The 20,125-nt window shown below is 37.5% G+C and overlaps 1 protein-coding gene across 1 annotated transcript in view; it reads left to right on the top strand.

Moving 5' to 3' along the window:
• PRKAR2B (protein kinase cAMP-dependent type II regulatory subunit beta) overlaps window positions 1–20,125 on the top strand; it is a 171,586-nt gene that overhangs the window by 96,156 nt on the left and 55,305 nt on the right. The window contains exons 3-4 of the mRNA XM_037836396.1: window positions 2,176–2,228; window positions 15,822–15,905. Of these exons, the coding sequence (XP_037692324.1) occupies window positions 2,176–2,228; window positions 15,822–15,905 (137 nt within the window). The remainder of the gene's footprint in view (window positions 1–2,175; window positions 2,229–15,821; window positions 15,906–20,125) is intronic.

Here is a 20,125-nt window from a genome sequence, read left to right as displayed (position 1 = left end):
GTGGATGCTGCAGGCTGTACCAGGCTGATGCCATTAAACATTTGATTTATTTTCATTTCCTGCTCAACAAACAACTTTTTAATTGTTATTTGCCTTCCTCTGTGGTCTTCCTGCAGGGAGAGCACTGACTCCATACGTCATTCAGGGAGTTAATTCCTAAATTGGCATTCTGGTTAAGTGGTTTAATGTGAGCCTGCCCCAAAAGACAGATCCACTTTTGTTAGATTTCTGAGACAGAAGGCTGAGGTCCAGACATTGTATTAGCAAACTCACCAAGGCAGTAAAGTACAAAAACAGTAGTTAGGAGCATAGGCTTTGGAGTCAGACAGACAATCCTGGGATCAAGTGTTGGGCCTGTCCTGTCGGTTACTATAAGGTGTGACCTTGGCCAAGATACATCTGTGGAATGTTGATATTAACACCTATCTCAGGGTTGTTGTGAGATTCAATGAGATAATATACACTAGGTCAGGATTTTCCAACCTCAGTGCTATTAACATTTTGGGCTGGATTATTCTTTGTTGGGAGGTTGTGGGGTGGGGTGGGGGAGGCTGTTCTGTGCATTGCAGGATGTTGAGCATCTCTAGCCTCTACCCACTAGATGTCAGTAGAATCTCCTCTCTACCTGCTTTCCCCTCTGTGCACCCCCATACCTCCAACGAAAATGTCTCTGGACACTGTAAGGTCCAGCACAGACCCTGGTTGAGAGCCACTGGTCCAGGTGTGTGGCTGAAGTTTGAGTTTATAATAATAAGTATCATTTTGACACTAATGATGATAATACTCTTGATGCCATCCAGTGAGGTTTCTGGGAAGATGTTTGTCAGGTTTTTACCTATCCTTTGTTCTTCAGATTTCTGCATCTATACCAGAATAAAGTCTGAATAGATTAAAGGGTAAATGTAAAAGGATATAACCTTTAAAAAGCCAAGAAGAAGGAGGAGTAAAAAATCTTTAGATTTGTAAATAAGGAAGGAGCTTCTAAGCTCAAAAGCAGTGGTGCTTTTGTGATGTTTATTTAACATAGAGTTTAAATCAAATTGGGGAATTTTCTTCCTTGATAGATTTTACTGTATTAAAAATAAACAAGTGTGCATAATCTATAAATAATTTTTTAATTTTAGTTAAAAAGCAAACTGGATAAAACAATTTTGAGCAATATTGCATATAAGGCAGTATTAAAAAAAACTGGTTTAAGTCAAAGAGAAAACTAAGAATTCCCCAGAGGAAATATAATCAACTTATAAACATTTGAAAATTGTTAAAGTTCAATAATAATTTTTTTAAAATTTAATTATCCTTTTTTTATTTAAATTGTCAAAGATTTTGAACAATAATATCCAATTTTGTTGTACAGTTGTACAGTTAGAGGAGTCCACACCTTCTTTGTAAGATAATGAATGGGTACAACCTCTCTGCCCAGAAATTTGGTGATAAGTATGATTTGAAAATATCATACCTCTTAGCCCCTCAAAATAACATTTGACAGTAATTCCTACAACATAATCTGAAATGTAGGCAGATATTTATGCATGAAGATGTTCAGTGCAAGGTTGTTTTAACAGAAATACTGGAAACCAGCTAAATGTCCAGCATTAGAGATGCGGTTAATTATAGCACGTGATAAATAATCGGCAGTCCTTAAAAAACGATATTTACAAAATGTTTCTAATGACATGGGAAATTCTTACAGTGTCACATGAGAAAAATAGTTTTTAAAATTACGTATGCAGGATAAACTCAATTCAGAATAAAGACTGGAAGGAAATATGCAAAATCTTAATAGGATTTACCCCTGAGGGTTTGGATTATGGATAAATTATGAGTTAATCATAACTGTGATTAAACTGATCATTTCATAGCAGACTTAGACTTTTTCCTTTTTTGTTTCTGTTCTTTTGGGTAATTTTAAGATTTTAAGCAGTGTTTCTCTTAATAGGAGAAAGCAAAATGCAGTTGTCAATGTCTTAAAATGCAACTTTATATTTCAAGAGATTCCTTATAAATTGCAATATGAAACCAGTTTTTTTGGGGGGGAGTGGTACACTGCTTGCCCTGGATGAAATGAATTAAGGTTTTCCCCTTGTTATTCTTTCTGTTCATTTATTTTTCAAGATACAGTTATTATATTTCTTGAAGAAAGAATCCTTAAAATGTCCATTTTTGTATTTATAGTATGTGCAGAAGCATATAATCCTGATGAAGAAGAAGATGATGCAGAATCCAGGGTATGTAATTCACTAAATAAATTAATTTTAAATTGATACCACTCTATGTTGTAAAGAAAATAATAGAAAGGATGTTAACAGGCATATGTATGTGTTAACAGGGGACATAATGGAATCATTTTCACTGTTCTTTTCCCAGTCTTCTCTGTGATAGCTGACTTGAAATTCTGGAGAGTTACTTTTATCTAAAAAATATGTCTCTTTGGATAAAATGAAATATGCACATTAAATCTCACTGGAGTTGTAGTTTGATTACTTTTACAAAATACAGCCTGGAGATAAAAAATGTTTTTAGCTATCTTTCTCATAGTGATAGTGTTATATTTCTAACAGTGTTTTTAATAAACAAAAAATAATGGGAAAGGCCTTCTGCTTCTATTAATTTGTAGCAACAGAAGTTTACTCTGAAACAAACAAATTACAGTAAAGTTACCTCTTAAGCATCAGTACAGCAGTTATTAGTTGTTGCTTTTTTTTAACTGTATGAGTATGACAGTTTGCTCAGAAACTGGTTTCTTGGAGGCCCTAGTGTTTTTCTAAGAATATGTCTAGTGTAACCTGAAGCACTTTTTAAGCTGTGGCCTTCAGCTTAGTTCTCCTATTATTTATTCAGTAAAAGTAAACTAAGTAAGAGACTACTTTGCCTGGAAATAGAAAGTAATCATTTTCTTCCTTTCTGAATACATATTTTGCAAAAGTTCCCCTTTTTTCCATGGCCTTCAAAAACAAACAAACAAAAAACCAGACTTCTTTGGTTCTGAAAAAATACTTAAATTAAATCAAGTTTTAACATGGAAAAGCAGATGCTATATTCCTAAGTAACTTCATCATTAAGTTTCCTGAAATACATATAAAAAACAGTGGAAAAAAGATAGGAGCCTTATGACAGAAGAAATCCCATTTCACTTCTGTATGTATGGAGTTTACCAGTTCCATGATTGCCAGAGCTCATTTCTTGCTGAGAATTAAATTATTTTGATAAAGTCCATAAATCCCAGCCTTTGCTCTTTATACCTCACTGAAAATTGTGTTGTTTCAGGAGCAATGTATCTTTACTAATGTGTGATATGCTATTATGACTCCATGTGGTCTGAAAAACTAGATCACATCTGTCATATACTTTATCTCAAAGAAATAAAATGGGGGACATTTGAAAACTACATGTATTTTTTATATTTGTGTATAAATGTATGATAACAAAACTTAGTAATATAGATAAGTTGGATGAGCTGGTTTAAATTAGTAAAAATCTAAATTAAAGAATATTTTAAAATACAGTTTGAAAACAATATATAATAACTCCTAGATTCAAAAACTATTAGGACTTGAAAGGAATTTTAGAGACCATTTGGTCCATGAGATATTAAGTTATTTGGCCAACAGTTTTGTTGGGGAGGCTATACTAGTTAAGATTCATTTGGCTGTCAGTGAAAGAACCTGGTCCCATTGACATACAAATGAAAAAGATAATATTGGGGAAAAATTATTGGATAGATACTTGAAGATCTCATAGAATTCCAGTAAGAGTTCAAAAACTAAGCTGTAGGTAGCAGGCAGGAGCCAGCCCATCTCCGGGGGTTCCTTTGACAGCAGAGGTGCAAGACGTAAGAGTATTTTCTTTGAAGGGGATTCACCTACCAGTGTCTCCTTATTGCTGTGTCTCTCAGTTCAAAATTCCATTTTCCCAGGAGAGAGTTTCTAATAGACCCAGCTTTAGGCAGGGTGCAGGGTCAAGAAATCCAGAATGGACTACTGGGTAACCACTCCTATAAATGAGGGCAGTTCCTAGAGAAAGAAGAACCATTGTAGGTTGGGCATTGGCCTTAAGAGTTATCCCTGTGTCATTCTTCTAGTTATTTTTTGATAGTTTTTTGTAATTAATATATTAATTATATATTAATGATTATAATAAAGTGCTTTAGTTTCTCCAGTAGGTTGAGTATTCTCTCCTATAAATGCATTATCAAAAATTTCTATTTTTTGTCTTGGAAAGTATAAGACAAACTGTACCATAACCCTTGGAAATGATTGTTACAGATTTCAAAATTAATTGGATATAAACTGAAATGGAAAATGTCTGTGAGGAAAATGTATACTGTATTTTGATAAAGTAACATGTCATTTGGGCATTTTGCATTATTTCATGGAAGCTATGTACATATCTCCAAATCCTTAAATCTCTTAGACTACTACAAATAGTTATTTATTCTCTGATATGAATTCAAAGAAAATTTAAATACTTAAACTCATTTTCGAAAAAACAAATTAAGTTTTAGTTGTAATACCTCTAATAAATGAAAATTCAAGGATTATATATGTCTAGCATGTAGAAATTGGTAAAGACAACCTGATACATTTAAAAGTGATGTATGTCTTTGTTCTGTTACTTCACAAATTTTTTTTTGGAATGCCTTTTGCATATATACCCCCATGCTAGGTGCTAGGTTCATGGTGATGAGCAAAATGGACAAGCCCCTGCCCTCATGGAGTTTAGAGTCTAGTGGTAGAGGCAGACAACAAGCAAATAAATAAATGAATAATTGCAAAATATGAGGTACTAAAGGCACAGTGAAACAAGGTGTAGGATTTAAAACAAAGCCCCCCGAAACAAGGGGCCCTACTTGTGTAGTGTTTAGAGGAGGCCTTCTTGAGGTAAGATCAGAAGGATGGCCAGGAAGCTGGAGTCTTGCCACTAGCTCCAGGAGCCTGAGGGCAGCCTGAGGGGAGGAACTCAGGAATTTGAAGTTCTGGGTGAAGGCAGGTGTGGTTGGTACTGAGTGAGTGGCTGGCATGAGAGTGGAGATGGAAGGAATGGAGACTTAATTCTGAGTATGTATGATGGCATCCTTTGAGGTTTTAAGCAGAAGAATGGGGTGTTCCTATTTAAATATTTAAAAAGATTACTTTCGGGGGCAAGATGGCAGACTGGTGAGCTGTATGTTTTAGTTACTCCTCCAGGAAAGTAGGTAAAAAGCCAGGAACTGCGTGGACTGGACACCACAGAGCAATCTGTCTTTGGGCATACTTCATACAACACTCATGAAAACGTGGAACTGCTGAGATCAGCGAAATCTGTAAGTTTTTGCGGCCAGGGGACCCACGCCCCTCCCTGCCAGGCTCAGTCCCGTGGGAGGAGGGGCTGTCAGCTCCGGGAAGGAGAAGGGAGAATTGCAGTGGCTGCTCTTATCGGAAACTCATTCTACTGATTCAAACTCCAACCATAGATAGACTGAGACCAGACACCAGAGACTCTGAGAGCAGCCAGCCCAGCAGAGAGGAGACAGGCATAGAAAAAAAACAACACGAAAAACTCCAAAATAAAAGCAGAGGATTTTTGGAGTTCTGGTGAAAACAGAAAGGGAAAGGGCGGAGATCAGGCCTTGAGGCGCATATGCAAATCCCGAAGCAAAGCTGATCTCTCTGCCCTGTGCACCTTTCCTTAATGGCCCTGGTTGCTTTGTCTATTAGCATTTCAATAACCCATTAGATCTCTGAGGAGGGCCGTTTTTTTTTTGTTTGTTTGTTTGTTTTTTTTTTTTTTTTTAAATCCTTTTTGCTTTTTCTAAAACAATTACTCTAAGAAGCTCAATACAGAAAGCTTCAAAGAATTGAAATTTGGGCACGTCAAGTCAAGAGCAGAACTAAGAGAGCTCTGAGACAAAAGGCAACAATCCAGTGGCTGGGAAAATTCACTAAACAACACAACTTCCCAAGAAAAGGGGGGTGTCCGCTCACAGCCACCATCCTGGTGGACAGGAAACACTCCTGCCCATCGCCAGCCCCATAGCCCAGAGCTGCCCCAGACAACCCAGTGTGACGGAAGTGCTTCAAATAACAGGCACACACCACAAAACTGGGCGTGGACATTAGCCTTCCCTGCAACCTCAGCTGAATGTCCCAGAGCTGGGAAGGGGGAGCAGTGTGAATTAACAGAGCCCCATTCAGCCATCATTTGAGCAGACTGGGAGCCTCCCAACACAGCCCAGCAGCCCAGAACTGCCCTGGGGGGACGGCACTCACCTGTGACATAGCACAGTCATCCCTCAACAGAGGACCCGGGGTGCACAGCCTGGAAGAGGGGCCCACTTGCAAGTCTCAGAAGCCATACGCCAATACCAAAGACTTGTGGGTCAGTGGCAGAGACAAACTGTGGCAGGACTGAACTGAAGGATTAGACTATTGCAGCAGCTTTAAAACTCTAGGATCATCAGGGAGATTTGATTGTTAGGGCCACCCCCCCTCCCCGACTGCCCAGAAACACGCCCCACATACAGGGCAGGCAACACCAACTACACACGCAAGCTTGGTACACCAATTGGGCCCCACAAGACTCACTCCCCCACTCACCAAAAAGGCTAAGCAGGGGAGATCTGGCTTGTGGAGAACAGGTGGCTCGTGGACGCCACCTGCTGGTTAGTTAGAGAAAGTGTACTCCACGAAGCTGTAGATCTGATAAATTAGAGATAAGGACTTCAACTGGTCTGCAAACCCTAAAAGAACCCTATCAAGTTCAGCAAATTCCAGGAGGCCAAAAACAACAGAAAATTATAAAGCATATGAAAAAACCAGACGATATGGATAACCCAAGCCCAAGCACCCAAATCAAAAGATCAGAAGAGACACAGCACCTAGAGCAGCTACTCAAAGAACTAAAGACCAACAGTGAGACCATAGTACAGGAGACAAAGGAAATCAAGAAGACCCTAGAAGAGCATAAAGAAGACATTGCAAGACTAAATAAAAAAATGGATGATCTTATGGAAATTAAAGAAACTGTTGACCAAATTAAAAAGATTCTGGACACTCATAGTACAAGACTAGAGGAAGTTGAACAACGAGTCAGTGACCTGGAAGATGACAGAATGGAAAATGAAAGCATAAAAGAAAGAATGGGGAAAAAAATTGAAAAACTCGAAATGGACCTCAGGGATATGATAGATAATATGAAACGTCCGAATATAAGACTCATTGGTGTCCCAGAAGGGGAAGAAAAGGGTAAAGGTCTAGGAAGAGTATTCAAAGAAATTGTTCGGGAAAACTTCCCAAATCTTCTAAACAACATAAATACACAAATCATAAATGCTCAGCGAACTCCAAATAGAATAAATCCAAAAAAACCCACTCCGAGACATATACTGATCACACTGTCAAACATAGAAGAGAAGGAGCAAGTTCTGAAAGCAGCAAGAGAAAAGCAATTCACCACATACAAAGGAAACAGCATAAGACTAAGTAGTGACTACTCAGCAGCCACCATGGAGGCAAGAAGGCAGTGGCACGATATATTTAAAATTCTGAGTGAGAGGAATTTCCAGCCAAGAATACTTTATCCAGCAAAGCTCTCCTTCAAATCTGAGGGAGAGCTTAAATTTTTCACAGACAAAGAAATGCTGAGAGAATTTGCTAACAAGAGACCTGCCCTACTGGAGATACTAAAGGGAGCCCTACAGACAGAGAAACAAAGACAGGACAGAGAGACTTGGAGAAAGGTTCAGTACTAAAGAGATTCGGTATGGGTACAATAAAGGATATTAATAGAGAGAGGGAAAAATATGGCAAACATAATCCAAAGGATAAGATGGCCGATTCAAGAAATGCTTTCATGGTTTTAACGTTGAATGTAAATGGATTAAACTCCCCAATTAAAAGATATAGATTCGCAGAATGGATCAAAAAAAATGAACCATCAATATGTTGCATACAAGAGACTCATCTTAGACACAGGGACACAAAGAAACTGAAAGTGAAAGGATGGAAAAAAATATTTCATGCAAGCTACAGCCAAAAGAAAGCAGGTGTAGCAATATTAATCTCAGATAAAATAGACATCAAATGCAGGGATGTTTTGAGAGACAAAGAAGGCCACTACATACTAATAAAAGGGGCAATTCAGCAAGAAGAAATAACAATCGTAAATGTCTATGCACCCAATCAAGGTGCCACAAAATACATGAGAGAAACATTGGCAAAACTAAAGGAAGCAATTGATGTTTCCACAATAATTGTGGGAGACTTCAACACATCACTCTCTCCTATAGATAGATCAACCAGACAGAAGACCAATAAGGAAATTGAAAACCTAAACAATCTGATAAATGAATTAGATTTAACAGACATCTACAGGACATTACATCCCAAATCACCAGGATACACATACTTTTCTAGTGCTCACGGAACTTTCTCCAGAATAGATCATATGCTGGGACATAAAACAAGCCTCAATAAATTTAAAAAGATTGAAATTATTCAAAGCACATTCTCTGACCACAATGGAATACAATTAGAAGTCAATAACCATCAGAGACTTAGAAAATTCACAAATACCTGGAGGTTAAACAACACACTCCTAAACAATCAGTGGGTTAAAGAAGAAATAGCAAGAGAAATTGCTAAATATATAGAGACGAATGAAAATGAGAACACAACATACCAAAACCTATGGGATGCAGCAAAAGCAGTGCTAAGGGGGAAATTTATAGCACTAAACGCATATATTAAAAAGGAAGAAAGAGCCAAAATCAAAGAACTAATGGATCAACTGAAGAAGCTAGAAAATGAACAGCAAACCAATCCTAAACCAAGTACAAGAAAAGAAATAACAAGGATTAAAGCAGAAATAAATGACATAGAGAACAAAAAAACAATAGAAAGGATAAATATCACCAAAAGTTGGTTCTTTGAGAAGATCAACAAGATTGACAAGCCCCTAGCTAGACTGACAAAATCAAAAAGAGAGAAGACCCATATAAACAAAATAATGATTGAAAAAGGTGACATAACTGCAGACCCTGAAGAAATTAAAAAAATTATAAGAGGATATTATGAACAACTGTATGGCAACAAACTGGATAATGTAGAAGAAATGGACAATTTTCTGGAAACATATGAACAACCTAGACTGACCAGAGAAGAAATAGAAGACCTCAACCAACCCATCACAAGCAAAGAGATCCAATCAGTCATCAAAAATCTTCCCACAAATAAATGCCCAGGGCCAGATGGCTTCACAGGGGAATTCTACCAAACTTTCCAGAAAGAACTGACACCAATCTTACTCAAACTCTTTCAAAACATTGAAAAAAATGGAACACTACCTAACTCATTTTATGAAGCTAACATCAATCTAATACCAAAACCAGGCAAAGATGCTACAAAAAAGGAAAACTACCGGCCAATCTCCCTAATGAATATAGATGCAAAAATCCTCAACAAAATACTTGCAAATCGAATCCAAAGACACATTAAAAAAATCATACACCATGACCAAGTGGGGTTCATTCCAGGCATGCAAGGATGGTTCAACATAAGAAAAACAATCAGTGTATTACAACACATTAAAAACTCGAAAGGGAAAAATCAATTGATCATCTCAATAGATGCTGAAAAAGCATTTGACAAAATCCAACATCCCTTTTTGATAAAAACACTTCAAAAGGTAGGAATTGAAGGAAACTTCCTCAACATGATAAAGAGCATATATGAAAAACCCACAGCCAGCATAGTACTCAATGGTGAGAGACTGAAAGCCTTCCCTCTAAGATCAGGAACAAGACAAGGATGCCCGCTGTCACCACTGTTATTCAACATTGTGCTGGAAGTGCTAGCCAGGGCAATCCGGCAAGACAAAGAAATAAAAGGCATCCAAATTGGAAAAGAAGAAGTAAAACTGGCATTGTTTGCAGATGATATGATCTTATATCTAGAAAACCCTGAGAAATCAACGATACACCTACTAGAGCTAATAAACAAATTTAGCAAAGTAGCGGGATACAAGATTAATGCACATAAGTCAGTAATGTTTCTATATGCTAGAAATGAACAAACTGAAGAGACACTCAAGAAAAAGATACCATTTTCAATAGCAACTAAAAAAATCAAGTACCTAGGAATAAACTTAACCAAAGATGTAAAAGACCTATACAAAGAAAACTACATAACTCTACTAAAAGAAATAGAAGGGGACCTTAAAAGATGGAAAAATATTCCATGTTCATGGATAGGAAGGCTAAATGTCATTAAGATGTCAATTCTACCGAAACTCATCTACAGATTCAATGCAATCCCAATCAAAATTCCAACAACCTACTTTGCAGACTTGGAAAAGCTAGTTATCAAATTTATTTGGAAAGGGAAGATGCCTCGAATTGCTAAAGACACTCTAAAAAAGAAAAACGAAGTGGGAGGACTTACACTCCCTGACTTTGAAGCTTATTATAAAGCCACAGTTGCCAAAACAGCATGGCACTGGCACAAAGATAGACATATAGATCAATGGAATCGAATTGAGAATTCAGAGATAGACCCTCAGATCTATGGCCGACTGATCTTTGATAAGGCCCCCAAAGTCACCGAACTGAGCCATAATGGTCTTTTCAACAAATGGGGCTGGGAGAGTTGGATATCCACATCCAAAAGAATGAAAGAGGACCCCTACCTCACCCCCTACACAAAAATTAACTCAAAATGGACCAAAGATCTCAATATAAAAGAAAGTACCATAAAACTCCTAGAAGATAATGTAGGAAAACATCTTCAAGAGCTTGTATTAGGAGGCCACTTCCTAGACTTTACACCCAAAGCACAAGCAACAAAAGAGAAAATAGATAAATGGGAACTCCTCAAGCTTAGAAGTTTCTGCACCTCAAAGGAATTTCTCAAAAAGGTAAAGAGGCAGCCAACTCAATGGGAAAAAATTTTTGGAAACCATGTATCTGACAAAAGACTGATATCTTGCATATACAAAGAAATCCTACAACTCAATGACAATAGTACAGACAGCCCAATTATAAAATGGGCAAAAGATATGAAAAGACAGTTCTCTGAAGAGGAAATACAAATGGCCAAGAAACACATGAAAAAATGTTCAGCTTCACTAGCTATTAGAGAGATGCAAATTAAGACCACAATGAGATACCATCTAACACCGGTTAGAATGGCTGCCATTAAACAAACAGGAAACTACAAATGCTGGAGGGGATGTGGAGAAATTGGAACTCTTATTCATTGTTGGTGGGACTGTATAATGGTTCAGCCACTCTGGAAGTCAGTCTGGCAGTTCCTTAGAAAACTAGATATAGAGCTACCATTCGATCCAGCGATTGCACTTCTCGGTATATACCCGGAAGATCGGAAAGCAGTGACACGAACAGATATCTGCACGCCAATGTTCATAGCAGCATTATTCACAATTGCCAAGAGATGGAAACAACCCAAATGTCCTTCAACAGATGAGTGGATAAATAAAATGTGGTATATACACACGATGGAATACTACGCGGCAGTAAGAAGGAACGATCTGGTGAAACATATGACAACATGGATGAACCTTGAAGACATAATGCTGAGCGAAATAAGCCAGGCACAAAAAGAGAAATATTATATGCTACCACTAATGTGAACTTTGAAAAATGTAAAACAAATGGTTTATAATGTAGAATGTAGGGGAACTAGCAGTAGAGAGCAATTAAGGAAGGGGGAACAATAATCCAAGAAGAACAGATAAGCTATTTAACGTTCTGGGGATGCCCAGAAATGACTATGGTCTGTTAATTTCTGATGGATGTAGTAGGAACAAGTTCACTGAAATGTTGCTATATTATGTAACTTTCTTGGGGTAAAGTAGGAACATGTTGGAAGTTAAGCAGTTATCTTAGGTTAGTTGTCTTTTTCTTACTCCCTTGTTATGGTCTCTTTGAAATGTTCTTTTATTGTATGTTTGTTTTCTTTTTAACTTTTTTTTTCATACAGTTGATTTAAAAAATAAGGGAAAGTTAAAAAAAAAAAAAAAAAAGAAAAAAGACAAACAAGGAAAAAAAAAAAAGATGTAGTGCCCCCTTGAGGAGCCTGTGGAGAATGCAGGGGAATTCGCCTACCCCACCTCCATGGTTGCTAACATGACCACAGACATAGGGGACTGGTGGTTTGATGGGTTGAGCCCTCTACCATAAGTTTTACCCTTGGGAAGACGGTTGCTGCAAAGGAGAGGCTAGGCCTCCCTGTATTTGTGCCTAAGAGTCTCCTCCTGAATGCCTCTTTGTTGCTCAGATGTGGCCCTCTCTCTCTGGCTAAGCCAACTTGAAAGGTGAAATCACTGCCCTCTCCCCTACGTGGCATCAGACACCCAGGGAAGTGAATCTCCCTGGCAACGTGGAATATGACTCCCGGGGAGGAATGTAGACCCGGCATCGTGGGATGGAGAACATCTTCTTGACCAAAAGGGGGATGTGAAAGGAAATGAAATAAGCTTCAGTGGCAGAGAGATTCCAAAACGAGCCGAGAGATCACTCTGGTGGGCACTCTTACGCACACTTTAGACAACCTTTTTTAGGTTCTAAAGAATTGGGGTAGCTGGTGGTGGATACCTGAAACTATTAAACTACAACCCAGAACCCATGAATCTCGAAGACAGTTGTATAAAAATGTAGCTTATGAGGGGTGACAGTGGGATGGGAATGCCATAAGGACCAAACTCCACTTTGTCTAGTTTATGGATGGATGTGTAGAAAAGTAGGGGAAGCAAACAAACAGACAAAGGTACCCAGTGTTCTTTTTTACTTCAATTGCTCTTTTTCACTCTAATTATTATTCTTGTTATTTTTGTGTGTGTGCTAATGAAGGTGTCAGGGATTGATTTAGGTGATGAATGTACAACTATGTAATGGTAATGTAAACAATCGAAAGTACAATTTGTTTTGTATGACTGCGTGGTATGTGAATATATCTCAATAAAATGATGATTAAAAAAAAAAAGATTACTTTCAGCTCTGTGTGGAGAATGGATTGGACAAATATGAAAATGTCTCGTATAGATTTCTCTTGTTTCAAAAATAGATATATAATACTTTCTCTAAAGAAAATGTCTATGTAGATTTTATTTCTTAGTTGGTTTTCTGATTTTCTTTATTGAAAGGCAGCAGTATGTAGTGGTTCAGAGCAGAAATCAGCAAACTTTTTCTGCAAATGTCTAGATAGTAAATATATTAGGCTTTGCGGACCATGTGGTCTCTGTCACAAGTGTTTAGCTCTGCTGTTGCAGCTTAAAAGCAGCCATAGATAATACATAAATGAATGAGTGTGGCTATGTTCCAATAAAATGTTCTTTATGCACACTGGAATTTGAATTTCCTATAATTTTCATCTGTCAGGAAATCTAAGTCACTTGATTTTTTTTTTTCAGTCATTAAAACATGTAAAGCCCTTCTTAGTATGGGGGCCATGCAAAAGCAAATTTGGTCTGCAGGCCGTAGTTTGCTGACCCCTGTTTTAGAGCATAGACCTTGAATCCCTATTCTGCAGCTTATGGACTGTGTGACCTTGGAAAAGTTACCTGCTCAAGTTCATTTTCTTAACTCTAAATTGGTACCTGCTTCAATGGGATCTGTGACTAGGATAAAATGAGTTAATATTTGTAAAGCTCTTAAAACAGTGCCTGGCACATAGTAAATGCTACCTAAATGTTTAACAAATACGATTTTTATTTTGAAATCAGATGTCAGTTTTAATAAAAGGCAAAGAAGCCTCTAGTATAATAAAAACCACACTTGGCTATACTGCGGAAGCCTTACTTATCCAGAGGCATATTTCATAAGTAGGAGCACACCAAGCCCATCAGGAAAAAAAAAAAATGAGCCTTTAGAAGTGAGAGAGCATCTTCTGAGCAGTCAGGGCAGAGAAGCTGAAGCTTCACCGATTACACCTGATTTCTAACTGTTGACTTTCCAGAATGAAGAGAGATTTTATGGGAGGCCTATGATAGATAAGGGGCTTCAAGTGTTGAAGAAGGATGCCACGGAAGAAGTGAGGAACAGAAGAAAAAGAGAAGCAAAGAGGAGAGCAGTAAACAGTAGCAGTGGTGGCAGGATTGAGACAAAAAGACGATTTAGAAGTGTTAATTGATAAGATTAGTGGTAGCTGGAGAGAAGAGAGAGAAGAGGTAAGAGCTGGGTTTTATGTGAGGGATTCCTAGGAAGAGAATGAGTGGGGGAGAAAGATTTTAAATTGACAAGAATAAAATGGGTGCAAGATGGTGAAAGTGGAATCCCCAACTTTTTCTTCTTGAGGATAGAGATTCTTGACAGGCAAACAGTTATGAATGCTTCAGTTTGAAGTTCTATATGGATTTTGTGAAGGGAGAAGTAGCTGGGGTATTTGTTTGTTTGTTTGTTTTATTGTTATCCTTCCTTATTTGAAGTAGGAAGAAGTAGATTTGGGCTGGTGTGACTTAGTTAATATCCACATTTTAAAGGTGGCTGGTACAGCAGTGAGTTAACAGGCACCAGGAACTGCTTTTTCTGTGTTTGTGTGTTGTCTTAGAATCTAGTTTGAGGTGAATTTTGATCAGATAGTAAACAAAAGTACCCTTTCAGGAAAAAAAATGCATTTACTGTCCCTCTCACTGGCTTATAGTCCTTTATGTGGTATATAAATGGTACACATAGACTGTATAGTTCCTTAATGATTTTGCTTGGGCTTATGATATCCGTTAATGTTTAGCTAGCTGAGATGGGTTTGAAATGCTGATTTTAATTTCCCATTGTGGGTTTTAATATATTCGTGGGCAGAAAACCCACTGCTGTCTAATTCTTGTTACTCCAGTGGGGAGGCCGCTGGTTGAAATGCAAGGGCCCACTCTTCATCTCCCGGGGTCATTCTGTGCATGAACAGTGCAATAGGGAAAGGTAGCTTATAGGTCTCCGGGTAAACCATCTCAGTGTCTGCTGCTTTTAGGACTGTTGTTTGCCTCTAACTCATTCTATAGTTACAAACTGTCAATGTTGATGAAAGAATGGACCTTTTGGTCCAAGTCAATTGAGCCTTCTCTCCATAGTCAAAAGAGACTCTGGGAGTTTGCAAACCACACTTATGGAAGGCATTTTGTGGTCTTCTCCCTCCTGGAATAATAATCAAAATATAGTATACTGGTTTTCCTTGAGCACGATAAAACGAGTGCATCAGTGCCCCCTGTATTCATTGTCTCTCAAATGTACACTCTCTTGGTGTGACAGGGCATGGTTGTTTGCTCTATTCTTAAAAACCACTCACTCTTCATGGGGGCAGTTACATGCAATGTGAATAAAAATGCATTTAGCATCAAATGCAAAATACATTTAAGAATTTGCTTGCTTCTGTAGACTTTATGAAGTTTCAAAGGAAAGAGCCCCATTCTGACAGAATATTAATAAACTCCATAGAAACAGAATAAGGGCGGTCTCTAGATTTTCAGTGTAGCTGTTGTAACCTGTTGTTACAACCTGTTGGAGTTCTTCTAACTAACTACAGACTGTTGCATAATGAACTTGTGAACCTGGGGAAAACACTCTTTTGAATACTAATCAAGCACTGTATTGATGAATATATACCACCTCCCTGAGACAAATTTTTATTACTTTTCCCCACTGAGTGGAACTGATAATTTTATTTTAATTACTGGTTACCCAAAATGAACCTCAGCACTAACCTAAAGTGAACCCGAGTACTAACTATTCTCCCTTACGATATCCTGCTGACTTTTGTTAGATTTTACCCCTTATGAATATCTATAAGGTGGGTAAACTAACGGATTAATGTTTGTTTGTTTGTTTGGTATCCTTTTAGATTATACATCCCAAAACTGATGATCAAAGAAATAGATTGCAAGAGGCTTGTAAAGACATCCTGCTGTTTAAGAACCTGGATCCGGTAAGATAAATCTTAATAGAATTTTTTTTTCAATGCCAGTGTTAAGAACTGTTCAAGGTCTTGGATTTTACCCTGCTTACAAACTAACAGGCTAGACTATTACTGTGTCATGGGAATTGGGAGAAGGCATAAGATTCCTGAATCAGAGACAAAGGATTTTATTACTCCAAAAATTGGCAAAAACCTTCATGTTGGTTTGTTTACCTGCCCCCCTCCACTTCTCTTGCCTACCCTCCTACCCTTGCAATGTCAAATGGTCCTCTGTGGATGCCTGTACATGAAGTGGGTTTTGCTAAAGGAGAGGAACACTGAGCTTGGGGGTCCACTGCTTTTAGAGCAAGGAGTAAGCAAGCTTGTTGTTTGTCTGGGAGAAGACATTACTTCATCCTTCCAGGCTACTTGCTACAAACACAACCCTGACAAATGGACCAGTAGAGAGCTGTAGGGGATTGCGTTCTTCAAACACCTAGCAAAAATGTGTAGGGACCCCTCAGGGTCCATGGAGGGTAGCCTCTCTCAATAGCAACTAATAGTAATTATATTTCTTCTTTTTTAATCATTTTTTTATTGTAGAATATAACATATATACATAAAAGTGATAACTTTCCAAGTGCTATTTAACAAATAGTTAGGAAATTTCAAAGAATATTATAGATTACAATGCCACAGTTTCAGTTATGTCCTTATTATGAAATATAACACATATACCAAAAGGTAATAGCTTTCAAAGTATGATTTAACAAGTAAATATATAGGAAATTTCCAAAGTTATTATGAGTTATAGTACCATAGTTTCAGTTATTTCCTTATTGTGAAATATAACATATATACAGAAAGGTATAGCTTCCAAATTACAATTTAACAAGTAGCTGTAGAACAGATTTCAAAGGATGCTATGGGTTACACTTCCACCATTTCAGTTCTTTCCTTCTAAGTATTCTAATACCCTAGCAACTAAGAAAAAGAAAATTATATAAAGATTCAGTATTCATAATCCTTTGTTAAATTCCATCTTGTCTGTTGCTACCCCTTCCTCTAGTTTAATCACTTTCCTGATCTTTGGGGATGTCTAGGCAGTGACCACCCTAACATGTTCATGTTGAAAAGGGGTGTCAACTTTATAAGAAAGGGGACACATCTAGTTGTTGTTCCTGAAGAAGCTATTGCCTCTGGGTTTTGGGACTTATCTGGTGTAGGAGCACTCTGAAGGATTTAAGTTTCTGATGAATAAATTTAGTTAGTGGAACTTTTATAGAGTCTAAAGTAGGGATCTAGGTTTTTGGGTCTACTGTTGATTTGGGCTTACCATACTGTGGTCATTTGGCATATCTAGGTGAAGCTTGCGTAGGAGTAAACTCCAGGACAAAGTCTTGACTCTATTTGAAATCTCTTAGCCACTAAGACCTTATTTTGTTGTCTTTCTTTCCCCACTTTTGGTCAAAAAGGCATTCTCAATCCCTCGATGCCAGGAAGGCTCATTCATCTGGGAGGTCCTGTCCCAGATGGATGATGGATTTATTTGCAGAGTTAGGCTTAGAGACAGAAAGTCAACATTTGAGCAACAAAACAGGTTCTCTGGAGATGACCCCTAGGCATAATTATAGGTGGACTGAGTCTCCTCTTTACAGCCATAAATTTCACCTGAGCAAGCCTCAGTATCGAGGGCTTGACTCATAAAGTAGGGGGTTCCTAAGTTCACATAGCATATGTTATATCCACGATAATCCATCCATATCCTGCATTATCGTCACTAGTTGTACAATCCTCATCACTCTCCATTTTAAGCAATTCTCATGACCCAAAACATCTCGTAGATCTTGTCAGCCCTTAGTTATTTGTCCCTAGTATTTGTGTAATACCAGTATGGTCTTCCTATTAATTATAGTCCCTAATATGCAATGTGTAGATTTTTCCCGTGTACCCTTCTGTTGTCAATTCTCTGTGCTACTGTCATACCTTAGAATTATATCATGCAAGTGCCTATCTATATTTGTGGTGCTGATCTGTGGGAAACATGACTTTAAACAAATCCTTTCAGTCCTATTCACCTTCAGTACAGCTCTGATACTTATAATCCCATTAACAAACAGTCGTCACCCCTATCCATTACCATACCTTTGCAGTCACCATCATTAATATATCCAAACATATTAGATTTTCATTCCCCCTCACTAGCTTCTATCACTAGGTCCCCAATATTCTTATTTTATAAGACACTGATTTTACATTGTTCAGATAATTCATAGAAGTGGTAACATACAGTATCTCTCCTTTTATGTCTGAGTTATTTCACTCAGAATTGTACATCCATGTTGCCATATTTCAAGACCTTGTTGCTTCTTACTGCTGCATAGTATTCCAGCATATGTATTTACCACATTTTGTTTTATCCACTTGTCTGTTGAAGGACACTTGGATTGCTTCCATCTCTTGGCAATTGCGAACAATGCTGCTATGAACAGCGGTGTACAAAGTAATTATATTTCAATGTATAATTCCTCTATTATACATATTTTAAAGTAACCCTTTACTTGGCTTTAAAGGTGGTGGGCTTTTTGTTCTTTATAGGATTTTAAAATCTCTAGTCTCAGTATGAGTGAGCATGCTGTTCAGATTTTACCCTCCACTGTGACCTAAATGTTCTGCTTCCTTCATCACAGATTGTGCTTATTTGGGAAATAACCCATGCTGCCATGTTCTAAATGTAAAAACTGAGTTAGCTTTTATAACTTACCTTACTTTTTTTTTTTTTTTTTTTTTTTGGTTCAAACTCAACATCTTATAGTTTTGAGATTGACGTCCTAGAGTAGAAAACAATAAATCAACACCCACTCTTTTTCAGATGAAGTCTTCTCTAAAAGGTTATTTTTATAAAGATGGAAGTACTGCATCTTACCAAGCCTTCTACACTGTGCCATATTTACACTGTGAAATATTTTTTAAATCTGCTTTGTTTCTAATACCGTTTTTGTTTATATCATGTCCTCTGGGAACATGGGTTATATTTTGTGACTTTGGAGATCTTGTTTTAGGACCACATATTACAAGTCTGTATGTCCATCCCTGAGTCCAGATTACTTGCTTTGACAGGGCTGAACTGACCATACCAAAAAGATCCATTAGCCACTTCATCTGTCCATTCTCTTGAAGGCAGGAATGATGTTTTATGTAGTTGAGGTAGCATACGTACTAGGGTTTCAAAAAAAACATGGGACAAAAAAAGAAAAAAGAATGCTTTCAATTATCCTTTTATATTTATTTAGGTATGTATATTTAGTAATAAGTTATATTTTTGAATATATTTGTTATTTGTAATAAAATTATGGTATTTACTCTAAATAATTTTGAGCCCAAGTCTTGTTAAAAATTTTACCACCCCTTGAGCGTAGTTACACTCTCATAGCATGAGTTAATCCTGTTCAGACTGGCCCTGATATATCTTTCTCTATCCAAGTTTATTTACTCAGTCCATTCATCCCACATTTATGAGCATCATCACTCCAGGCATGGTGGTCAATGCTGACAAAATCAAGCCCTGGTTCAATACACTGGGCTGGTGTTGAAGTTTGCCTGTGGATTGGATGTCGTCTAAGCAAGGCCTCTTGTCCAGTGTCATCCAGGTCTTCCAGAATCATCACTGAGTTTGCAAAAGTAGGAGCTAAGAAGTATGGGATTGCTGGTTGTTCTCTCTAAAGATGGAAGACTAAGAAATGGAATTAAGGTAGACTATTTAAGAATTTAGTCTATGAACAGAAAAATCTCCTTCTAGTATTAAATAGTGGAATAAGTGACTAAAGGAATTTGTGAAATTTTGATGGACTTCCAAATAATCCCAAACTCATAATGATTCTAGGAAAATAAAGGAAAGAACACCAAACTATGTGACCATTACTGATCTCTCTCCTCTATGATTCCAAACAATGATTAGTGTAAAAGATACAACTTCATATATTTATTATATATAAAATGATACTTTTGGTATTGCCATTTAGATGAATGAGTGTTTAACTCTTTTACTCCAAATGCCCATTGAAAGCAGTAAAATGAATCTTTAGTTTTGCCCTTGGGGTAGAGGGTTCAGTGAAGGATTCTCTGTTTTTCCACTAGAACTTTACATGGGAGAATATAAAAACAGCACCAAAAACAGCGCTTCTTAAACTTAAATATGCCTATATATCATCAGGGATCTTGTTAAGATGCAGATTCTGATTCTGTAGGTC

This window comes from Choloepus didactylus, chromosome 5, assembly GCF_015220235.1.
Source record: "Choloepus didactylus isolate mChoDid1 chromosome 5, mChoDid1.pri, whole genome shotgun sequence".
Classification (NCBI taxonomy): Eukaryota; Metazoa; Chordata; class Mammalia; order Pilosa; family Megalonychidae; genus Choloepus; species Choloepus didactylus.
The sequence above is the reverse complement of the archived record's forward strand: the minus strand, read 5'-3'. Positions and strand labels throughout refer to the sequence as shown.